The 12,035-nt window shown below is 39.4% G+C and overlaps 1 protein-coding gene across 5 annotated transcripts in view; it reads left to right on the top strand.

Moving 5' to 3' along the window:
- LOC131696513 (NACHT, LRR and PYD domains-containing protein 12-like) overlaps positions 1 to 12,035 on the top strand; it is a 59,968-nt gene that overhangs the window by 31,630 nt on the left and 16,303 nt on the right. For all 5 annotated transcript variants that reach the window (XR_009310122.1, XM_059006911.1, XM_059006914.1 and 2 more), the window contains 3 exons: positions 2,484 to 2,657; positions 5,385 to 5,558; positions 8,820 to 8,993. Coding sequence is in view for 4 of the 5 variants with exons in the window: in XM_059006911.1 (XP_058862894.1) it covers positions 2,484 to 2,657; positions 5,385 to 5,558; positions 8,820 to 8,993 (522 nt within the window). In the remaining variant the exon portion in view is untranslated. The remainder of the gene's footprint in view (positions 1 to 2,483; positions 2,658 to 5,384; positions 5,559 to 8,819; positions 8,994 to 12,035) is intronic.

Here is a 12,035-nt window from a genome sequence, read left to right as displayed (position 1 = left end):
CATGATAATGCCCGAGACTACACAAGACCACGTTCATATAAAAAGCCCCAGCTATCCAGGCGTATCGTTTGATCAGTAGCTTATTGTGAAGGTGGAGGTGACTTACTTTGACTGAAAATGAGCGATCAACAGACATGGCACTCAGCAGGGGACAGGCACAGGCAACGTATAGTGAAACTGCACTGCTTACCTTTTCATTTTAACATGTAGTCCTTGTGTGATGTAAAATAAATAAATAAGAAATAAAAGCCCTTTTCCTTTATCCTTTAACACTAGAAGGACCGGAGATACACTCATACCTAGAAGCCCCGCAGCAGTCTTTCTGACTGCTGTATTCTAAACACTGTAAATTGTATAACGAACGGAGAAACAGTCAGATGTAATTTTTTTATTATTATTATTGAGTACGTTACATAATCTGAAAAACTGAAGCATGTTGTATATACATATGAAAATTTATTTTGCAAATCAAAACAAGAAAATGTAAATAAATAAACATCTGAACAGACATCGGTTTACAACATACATATTTATAAAACTGAAACGATAGTAATATATGTTTAACTTTTCAACAGCAATCGGTTTATTATCAGATCTATAAAAGCAACTAAACAAATAAACTTAGAAGAAAACGTTTTACAGAAGCGCACAGCACAAGAAGTTATAAAATAAAGTCTAATTTATTTTTCTTTTTTTCGACAAAATGGTATTCCTTTACCTTGAGTCTAAGGCTGTTCACAATCAACACAGATAATGCGCTTCTCCACATCGCCTTTCTGCACAGGGCACAGCTGTCTGAAGTTTTATTTTTATTGCACTTGCCAACCTGGCATTGGCGTCTCTTGCGGCTCTCAGCGGGGTTGCCAGCTTCAGCTGTGGGTACATGTTTGGCTCCCTCTGTTCCAAATGCTTCTTGCAAAGTTCCTGTGCTAACTGTAAAATATATTCTCTCATTTGTAAATTATTCTCAATGCATTATTTGTAAAGTACCCAGGAGTTGATGGCTGCTAGGTCCAATACATTGTAAAATACCTGAACAGGCCACTGTTGGGAGCCAGCTTTAATGGAATACTTCTGTGCCATCTGATCCAAAACATCAACGCCATATTTTCTTGCGTTGTAAAACTCTACAGTCTCAGGTATTTATTTTCACCAGTCCCGATGTTAATTGACTGACCAAAACAGCACAGCTGGCAAGCAGGTGCCAGTCTTTGAAAAGGCTGATTGAAAAACAATAGACTGTCAGTCATTCACTCAGGCAGAGAGTAGAGAACAATCTAATTACAGCTAAACACATTGCGGACTGGTAAAGAAAAGCAATAAAGCAGAATACCGTTCTGTAAAATCACAATATAACTGTTTTGTGTGGCCGACTGCTCCCGGGGCTTTTAGGTATAATGTAATACATCTCCTTTATTTCTGCACTCCCGCGTTTCATGTTTTGTGAGATACGTTTCATGCTTTGTTAATACATACAGACAGAAAGGTACACGTACACGCAGCCCCATACGTGTTATACAACTGGATAAAATTACATTTTAAAACCAGAAAACGCCAAAATGACTGCCACTGGGCTTCTAGTGTTAATGCATATACAATAAAAGTCATGTTGTGCAATGGCATATTATTCTTTTTGTTCTGCTTACTCGAGAAATATTGATTGATGAGATGAAGCCTCAGATTAATTCTCAAACTGAACTCAGTAGGGATTTGTTTTTGTTCCTGTACAACAAATCTTGCTCTGTGTATTAGGTTTAAGAGATTTTATTTCAATTCTATACACGGTCGTTCAAGCCTGATGCTGAGATTGGTAGCCCCGCAGCAAGAATATAGGAGACCATTGTTACGAATACCCAACTGTATTTTTTTCGATAGTATTATGTTGTTCTCTCTTAGTTTTATTAGATCAGTGGATTTCAATATTTTTAGGCCCTGTACTCCAAATAATCTATTCTACCGCGCACCCCCATCTCAGATAGGGTCATTATTAGGGGTCTACCTAATTTGCGATTTCACGGACATCGGGAAAACCCCTAATTTAAATGAACTACTGCACACCGCAAGCGACGCAAACTACGTATCTTAATTCTGTAGATAGGCTTTTTTTATTCCTTAGTCTCCTGTGTGCATCAGACTTAGGCAAAAAACAAACAAAAAGAATGATGTGCGTCTCGTCCTCTGTGAAGCTTGCTTTTCTTTTTTTAGGGTGACCTGTTTGAACCACGGCTTGTCTTTCAGACTTTCCCAGCGCAATTCTTGGTGAGGGTGTGTTTGTACGTATTGAGGCCATTTACATACTCATTTACTATGCAGAGTCACAGGTTTACAACTTTACATTTTCCTATTGAAAATTGCATTTTTAGAACAGAAGGTAAGTCAGTCACAGCACAGGCTGTGTTGAGTCTGCACTTAAAATAAAACTAGCCCTGTATGAAAATGACCCCCTGAGTTTCTAGTGAGATCCTGTATTCCTTATCTCTCAGGCTGAGTGACTGTCATCTCACGGGAGATTGCTGTGAGGACCTGGCCTCTGCTCTGCGTACAAACCAGTCAACCCTGAGAGAGCTGGAGCTGGAAAGGAATAACCTGGGGGATTCGGGGGTGAAACTGCTGTCTGCTGCACTGAAGGATCCAAACTGTAAATTAGAGAAACTGGGGTAAGTAAACACTCTGGGTGTTTGTGTGACAACTTCACTCCTCTACTCTACTGTCCTCTCATCTCTTCTCTCCTCTATAGCCCTCTTCCACTCCCCACCTTCTCTAATGGCATTCCCCCACTCCTGACTGTCAGAGAGACAGGCGGAGGGAGTGAAAGAGAGAGGGGCAGAGTGGGAGAGAGAGACAGACTGGGAGGAAGGGGGACAGCCAGGTAGAAAGAAAGAGAGAGAAGGGAGAGATATACAGGGAGAGAGAATTGTGAATTCAGTTAAAAATAGAAAAAAAGACAACACAGCACATGTTAACATTAGAATGACTGCGTTTATAGGCATTCCTAGAACAACCATGACCGGTCAATTTGACCGGCGTATTAAAAACAACATAAATATTATAATGAAAGGACAAACAATTGAATATAAGTCATAGTTTTATTCAGGAATGTCATATAAAGCATCTACATAACCAAAACATTGTGAATAAACAGACATTTGAACAGAAATGTATTTATATACAGACTTATTACAGAACGCACAACCGCAAAAAATTAAATAAACAAATATTTTAAAATATGTTTGTGTATATAAAGGTATATCATATACAAACAATACTGTACAACTGAAATTATGTAAATAAATATCAACTTTTTTAAATAAATGGGTTTATATTGCCTACATAACAAAGTGCAACCAAAGCTATGCATTTATATAAGGACATACTATAATCGAAATGACATGAATAAATAAACATTTGAACAGAATGGGCTTCATTTACAATAATTTACAAAGTCTAAGTGCTGGCACAAATCACACAGATCCTGCGCTTTTCAAAATATGCAGTGCACTTACCACAGATTGTCTTTGGGAATTTGGCACAACTATCATCAGTAACCCAGGCTTCTGGCACCAAATGCTCCACGGGCATATACTAGTACAATGAAAGATTCTAATTCCTCCAAGGGCATTGACTAGGGATCATCTTGGTGTCACTGCTGCTGGAAGATTCATCTTCGCAAACCCAGTCTGCTTCAGAGCCAGATTCGTCATTGTCCATCTTTGCTGCATCAGAATCATTGTTTGGTAAAATGTGCAATAATTCCAAACACTGCTTTGCTGTCCTGCATCTTCAGCAATCCATTTGCAATGTGTATTGGGTTAACAATGAATTTCTTAGAAAAACGAGTGACTTATAGTAACCAGTGCAGACAGACAGCCTGGCACCGTGAGCTGTCAAGGCTGATTGATGGGCTATCAGGAGGCTCATTGAAACAATAGAAATGTCAATAGACCGCTCACTTGAGGAATGCAGACTGATATAATCAAACTTCAATACGGCTGCAAATCCTGACTGATGAATACAAATAATAATATGTTTTATATGTATCAGTCAATTTGACCGCTCCTGGTTGGAATAGGTATGACAGTATTTTATCTTGCTAATTTTTGCAGCGCCGCTATTCTTTCTTTGTCAGTGTAATTAGTACATATGTTTAGGAAAAGTCAGGAAAGCACAACTCTGTATTTTAAACACACGCACCACAATTTAAATTCCAAAAATGGTCAAAATGACCACCTTGGATGTTCTAGTGTTAAACTGGCTCCAGGATCAATTAAAAAAATACATCAGCAGCAAAAAAACATTTACAATTTTGAAAAATAATAATTCCTTCCTTTATCTGTGAAATGTTATAAAAATATCAGATACTACAAAAAAAGGTTTCATTTTACATTTTACAATTTATTTTTTGACCCCATAATAAAATGTAAAATGAGTAATTAACTGATTTGAATTTCAATAACAGTGAAACCTCAATATTAAGGCCAGGCAAGGCACCATCAAAATGTGCTGCAGCAGCTCAACCTGGATTATGTGCTGCACCGAATGACACACGCAATAGAAAACATATGTTACTTTTGTTTTAAATTAAAAACTGCTTTGCTTTTTTGTATGTACATATACCTGTTTACACACTAGTTTCTTTTTAAATGTTTATTTTATTATAGTTTTTCATTTTTTTAAGTAAGGCTTAAGTTAGAAAATAACCCCTTTTATGTTTAATTCATTTAAATACAAAGTTTTAGCAGTGCAAATGTTTGATATGATGTGCTTAAATAAAACTTTATAATTGTATTATATAGTTTGTCTTTCATTTTAATATTGACGTTGTTTAAAATGTAACCATCATAATGACTGCCAGCGACAGTTTTAGGTATGAGTATAACTGCAGCGGTTCTAGTGTTAAATAGAGGTTGTGTATTCACTGTTTATCTGAATTACCAGAACTGCTAATAACATTAAAGGGTGGGTGGGAGATTGAAAGAGGGAGACAAACAGCGAGAGGAAGGGAGAGAGAGAGAGAAAATGAGTGAGACAGAGAAAGACAGGAGGGGGATAATGCTGATAGAGGAGGAAAGAGAGGGAGGAGGACAGATAGAGGTGGGGGAGAAAGAGAAAGGGGGGGGGTGAAGAGAGGCTAGCAGAGATAGACAGAATAAGATATTCAAATAGATTAAAAACTACCACAATTACTGATTTCAATCTTGGTAGCAGCAGAGCAGCCAGTTGTACAGAACTGAGTTTCTAGTGATATCCTAAAAATTGCATTTTAGAATGGGTCGTAAGTCATTCGCAGCACAGACTGTGTTGCACCAGCACTTAGAATACAACTAGCCCTGTATGAAAATGACCCCCTGAGTTTCTAGTGAGATCCTGTCTCCTTATCTCTGCAGGCTGAGGCAGTGTGATCTGATGGGTGATTGCTGTGAGGAACTGGCCTCTGCTCTCCGTACAAACCACTCAACCCTGAGACAGCTGGAGCTGGGATGGAATATCCTGGGGAATTCGGGGGTGAAACTGCTGTCTGCTGCACTGAAGGATCCAAACTGTAAATTAGAGAAACTGGGGTAAGTAAACAGTGGATGTTTGTGTGAATATTACATTACTGACAGGGAAGGATGACAACTCCACTCCTCGCCTTCTCTAATAGCACTCCCCCACTCCTTTGACTGTCAGAGAGAGGCAGACAGACAGGCAGAGGGAGAGTGAAAGAGACAGACAGAAAGGGAGAGAGAGGAAGACTGGGAGGAAGGGGGAGAGCCAGGTGGAAAGAAAGAAAGAGACTTGAGAATTCAGTTAAATAAAGAAAAAAAGATATCACAGCACATGTTAAACTGGCTCCAAATCATATTAAAAAAACACACCAGCAACAAAAAAAACATTTACAATTTTGAAAAAATTCCTTCCTTTATCTGTGAAAATATCAGGTGCTATAAAACATGTTCAATTTTACAATGTATTTTTGACCCCATAATAAACTGTAAAATGAGTAATTGACAGATTTATTTCAATAAACAGTGAAACCTCAATATTAATGCCAGGCAAGGCACCATCAAAATGTGGTCTAATAGAGGGGTGATCTTACTACTGAGGATATATACCATTTATTGAAAACAAATTCTATTGTAATGTTTTAAAATTGAAACGAAGTTATAAAACCTGAAAATGTGATTGAACACGAGTCAACACTTTATTGAACAGAATAGACATTTGCACTTGAGGGTTAATTCTTATTTGTCACTCATAGTGGTGAACAAGAAAGAGTTCAAAATAAAGATCTCCAGCTGAACCTGTGTGTTAAAATACACACACACACACACACACACGTATATAAAATACTTGGGCTGGTACTACACTGTTTTATCTCTGTTTGCAAGCCAAGCGAGGGTGAAATTGTCCCCGCCCCTTCACTGGCTTCTTTCCTGTCAATAACCAATCAGCTGCTTCCCCTATTGACTGACATACTTTCAGGCAGTAACATGCTGATCCTGAAGGCACTGCTGAGGTGAAATGACCCAGGAAGTGCAAGTGAAAACAGATAACCTGAGAATAAGGAGTAGAAACAGAGAGCTTCCTTTAACCTAAACTACCATATATCATGTTTTAAAATGAAAATACCTGTGTGCTTTCTTTCAAAACTACACATTTGCGACCTATTTAGCCAATGGTGGTGCAAAACAGGTAAGATTTATGAAATGATTGTGTTATCTACAATTACATTAACCTGTAAAACAATAATACAGAGTGAGAGCGCACCCAGTGCAAGTCTATAGGGAATTGCTTTTACATTCAAGTGAATGGGAAACTTTTCAACCACAGCAGGGCATCCCTGTGTGAGTTAGTAAGGGAAATTAAAAAGTGGTAAAATATGTTGAATATGTAGAGACATGGATAGAGGTATGCAGAGAAAGGGGCAGGAAGGGAGAGAGAAGCCCCTTTCACACTATCACTCCTACCCGGGTCCTGTCTACCCGGGTCACAATCCTGCATAGTGTGAAACCACGTACCTGGGTCAGACCCGGGTTAACCCAGGGTGAGTGAGACAAAATGCTTGATGGCCGTTCATAAGCCGACGCAATAACACAGCCACGCCTGCATGAAAGTTTCACTTCCGCAAGGAACATTTCTGTTTATTCTGTTTAGCCATATTTTTGTCGATTGAGACACACAGCATGAGACAGATTGCAACAGGGATGAAGAAACATTTGCTCTAATCAAAATTTGGGCCAATGGTTTTCAATCCAGAGAAGCTTGGATGGAAGCGTCAGTAAAAGCTGCTTCTGGGGCATTAATATGCATATTGTTTACTTGCGTCTGTCACTCGGGTCAACCCTGCTTTATCAAAAGCAGTGTGATATTGCGTACCCGAGCCGCATGACACCGGGTCCTGCCCGGGTTGGTTCTGACCCATGTAGATCATGCCAGTGTGAAAGGGGCTATAGAGACAGAGATAGGAGGGTGGAAGGGAGGAAGGACTATGTGATATTGAATGCCTTGATAATGCACCACATAGTTCTTAAATATTATGTTATTGTAAATTATAAATCTGCTTGGAAAAATCCTGCTCTCTGATTGATTGATTAGCTGCATTCTATCAGCCATACGTTAATCCCACACAACCTTTCAACAGACACATCACCTTTGATTCAAATTCATCCACTACTTACCTGTCCTAATTCTATAACATTTAATATCTGTAAGTAACCACTAACTTAAAAAAACTGTCAGACCCAGATCTTTTTAATGGAAAAACTGTTGAAGAATGGTATGAAGATGAATTTCCTGAATAGGACAAAGTACCAGTAATTCAGCTTTCTTTAAAAGAAAAACTGCACAGTGAAATAACGGAACCAGAACTGAATCAACTGGAACTTGACCAAAACAAACAAACAATAAAAAACACAATAAAGGCTTCTAAATGGGCTGTGAATATCCTACAAAACTGGCTCCAACAAAAAGGTAGACCTCTTGCATTTCATTAACTTGAGCAGTCTCCTCAGGGAATTTTATGCCGGTTCCTTCAGGAATAGAGATGGAGAGCAGTACAGCATATGAAGCTTTATAAGTCTGCAAGCTGGTTTTTAACTTTGCTGTGTTAATTCAAAAAGTAAATAAATCTAATAATTGTATAATCCTTTCATAATATCATTAAGGAACTCCAGGGGGTGGGTTGACATGATATAACCACACACTTAAGGGTTAAAGAAACTCCACTTCGCGTTGTGCCTTGTAATGCCTTAAGTGTGCGGTTATATCATGCCAACCCATCCCCTGTCGAGCCTTCATGCTTCAGTAACATTTCTCTGTAGCATGGATACACAAAAAAATTCTAAATTCTTTACTAAAGCATAACAGCTGTGCTAACCCTTATAAAGGTTGGACATAGTATTTTTGCAGTTTTACCATGTTTTCCCCATGATTATACTGTGCATTTACCATAGTTTACCCTGGTTTGCCATGTTTATTAATATACTTTACCATTCCTCACTTTTCTTTATTACACTTTACTGTGCTTTTAATATGGTAAACTTTTAGACAGACAGGGAGAAAGAGAGAGACAGGGATGGAGGAAGAGAGGGAGAGTGTGAAAAGGTGTGAGGCAGACAAAGACAGGGAGAGGAGGGGTTTATGACAAGAGACAGAAAGAAGGGGAAGAGAGAGAGATGTAGATAAAGGGAGAGAGTGAAGAGAGGCAAGCAGAAACAGATAGAATAAGATAATCAAATAAATTAAAAACTACCAGTTCCTGATTTCAAGCTTGGCAGCAGCAGAGCAGCCAGGTGTGCAGAACTAAGTTCCTAGTGAGATCCTGTTTCCTTATCTCTCAGGCTGAGTGAGTGTCGTCTCACGGGAGATTGCTGTGAGGACCTGGCCTCTGCTCTGCGTACAAACCAGTCAACCCTGAGAGAGCTGGAGCTGGAAAGGAATAACCTGGGGGATTCAGCGGTGAAACTGCTCTCTGCTGCACTGAAGGATCCAAACTGTAAATTAGAGAAACTGGGGTAAGTAAACACTCTGCCCCATATTTTACTCAAGCAGGTGCCAGTCATTCACTCAGACAGAGAGTAGAGACTAATCTAACTACAGCTAAACACATTGCGGACTGGTAAATAAAAATAATAAAGTTGAATATTGTTCTGTATAATGAAAATACAATTGTTTATGTGTGGCCGTCAATGTGACTGCTCCCGGGGCTTTTAGGTATAATGTAATATATCTCCTTTGTTTCTGCACTCCTGTGTTTCATGCTTTGTGAGAGTATTGTGAGAGCAGTGTGGAGAAGTGGTTAGGGCTCTGGACTCAGAGGGTCATGGCTTCAATCCCAGGTGGGGGACACTGCTGCTGTACCCTTGAGCAAGGTACTTTACCTAGATTGCTCCAGTAAAAACCCAACTGTATAAATGGGTAATTGTACGTAAAAATAATGTGATATCTTGTAACAATTGTAAGTCGCCCTGGATAAGGGTGTCTGCTAAGAAATAAATAATAAGCCCCATATGTGTTACACGACTGGAGAAAATTACATTTTAAAACCAAAAACCACCAAAATGACTGCTGCTGGGCTTCTAGTGTTGACTTACTGTCAAGAATGTAATCTGTGTTGTTGCTTCTAAAAGTTACTGAGAATATGCGTCTGTGAACAAATACAGGATGATGATGCAGAGATCAACAGTAACCTGCTTTGTTAATGTATTTTATTGTTTTAAATCAGTCCCGTAGCCGTCTGTCTTGAGAGAAACTAATAATATTTAACATTACTATGTTGTCACGTGCCGCTGTTTCTGAATTTTTTTTTCTTTTCTTTTTTTTTTTTTACCTTGTTACCTTTTTGTTTTGAAGCAATGCACTATCCACGACCTTTTCCGTTTTTGAGTCTAAATGCCGCTGGATTGTAGCTCGACGTATGTGATCCAATGAAACATTGCAGGTTGTACAAAATAGTTTGCCACCAGTAGAATGCAAAGTTATCGTACACGATCCGCTACAGTAATTACACTATGTAACACCATTTTTCTTCCTGTGTAGTAAGTGTTATTTCCTAATTGCTTATGGCTCAAAAGTATAGATAATGTCTATTATTCCCCACAAACTTTGCTTTTGTGACCATGACAGTAATATTTTGAAATTTACCTATTTCCAATGAGAAAACGGGCGAATTTGTGTCTTTTCGTTCACATAAAGTCAGAAAAAAACAACATATGAATCCAAATTAACATGTATTTATACTAAAGTAATACAAAAATGACTACAAAAGATTTAGAAGTGAGTAGTTTTTCGAGATTTACGATTATACTGTAAATCACTTTCACGAATCAGCCCCCAAATGTAGTCTCCCATCATGTTCCCGTTATACTGTCCTTGGTAGCGGCGTTCAAAGTCCAGTATATCCTGGTGGAAGCGCTCGCCTTGCTCCTCCGAGTACGCTCCCATGTTCTCCTTGAATTTATCAAGATGAGCATCAAGGATATGGACTTTGAGGGACATCCTACAGCCCATTGTGCCGTAGTTCTTCACCAGAGTCACAACCAGCTCCACATAGTTTTCGGCCTTGTGATTGCCCAGGAAGCCCCGAACCACTGCGACAAAGCTGTTCCAAGCCGCTTTCTCCTTACTAGTGAGCATCTTGGGGAATTCATTGCGCTCCAGGATCTTCTTTATCTGTGGTCCGACAAAGACACCGGCTTTGACCTTTGCCTCAGACAGCTTAGGGAAGAAGTCTTGAAGGTACTTGAAGGCTGCAGACTCCTTATCTAGAGCTCTGACAAATTGTTTCATAAGGCCCAATTTGATGTGCAGTGGTGGCATCAGCACCTTCCGGGGGTCCACCAGTGGCTCCCACTTGACGTTGTTCCTCCCCACAGAGAACTCGGTCCGCTGTGGCCAGTCCCTCCTGTGGTAGTGCGCCTTGGTGTCCCTGCTGTCCCAAAGGCAAGGATAGCAGGGAAACTTGGTAAAACCGCCTTGGAGACCCATCAGGAATGCCACCATTTTGAAGTCTCCTATGACCTTGATGCCATCTCAGAAAAATGCAGATATGTATCCACTTAGGCAGCTGGAACTATACTGAACTGGTGGGCTTAAGGCCCCTGTATTTATACTACCATTTATATTACTGGAAAGTTCTAGAAGTAACTCCAAGTTTACTCAGCACTGAATCTATCTGGAATGTTCTGGAAAATAGGTAAATTTCAAAATATCACTGTCCTGGTCACAAAAGCAAAGTTTGTGGGGAATAATAGCCATTTTCTATACTTTTGAGGCATAAGCAATTAGGAAATAACACTTACTACCCAGGAACCAAAAAAAAAAAAAAATTGTTACACGGTGTTATTGTAGATTATTTGTATTCATTTTGGACACTCACAAAATGTTCACTCGCTTAACAATATCAGTTGAGATCTCCTAGGATACTCAACCTGCCCCGGATGCCCATATCTACCAATCGGTGAGGAGAGCCCAGAGTGGTTATTGGCTGCTGTTAAGTGTCAATGAATAAATCCTGTCCAGTTTTCTTTTTGAAATTGAAACAAGCTTATAATCACATCAGGAACCTGGACCGATACACATAACTTAATTGGATTTAAGTTCAGGGTAAACGTACACAAAATAGACAGTTTTCACAGTGAGGAATGAATTTCACGGTCTGTGTCACGTTTTTCACTGCCGTGAAATAGGTAGGGCCTTAGTAATGTACTGTATAAGTGTAAGCGAATCCACATGGGGAAAAAGCTTCTCTGAGCACTCCAGTACGTGATGCATTTTTGGTCGCGACGTGGTATGTAGATTGATTAGACCTATACATGTATGAAATAGATATTCTACATATCTTGGTTGCGATGTGGGCAGTAAGTCAATTAATAATAAATCCACATACAGGTAGTGGACAAAAAATGGAAACCCCAATGTAAAATCACTTAATAGGGCGTTGAGCCACTATGGTATCCCGCTCTGTGGAGTTCTCGGCGGACCGTTTTTGATGAAACTGGCTGCTTGCGCCCCAGGTTGAAATCTGCAGTCAATTGATCTGCAGTTGCTCGCCTGTT

This window comes from Acipenser ruthenus, chromosome 34 (genome assembly GCF_902713425.1).
Source record: "Acipenser ruthenus chromosome 34, fAciRut3.2 maternal haplotype, whole genome shotgun sequence".
Lineage (NCBI taxonomy): Eukaryota > Metazoa > Chordata > Actinopteri > Acipenseriformes > Acipenseridae > Acipenser > Acipenser ruthenus.
The sequence above is the reverse complement of the archived record's forward strand: the minus strand, read 5'-3'. Positions and strand labels throughout refer to the sequence as shown.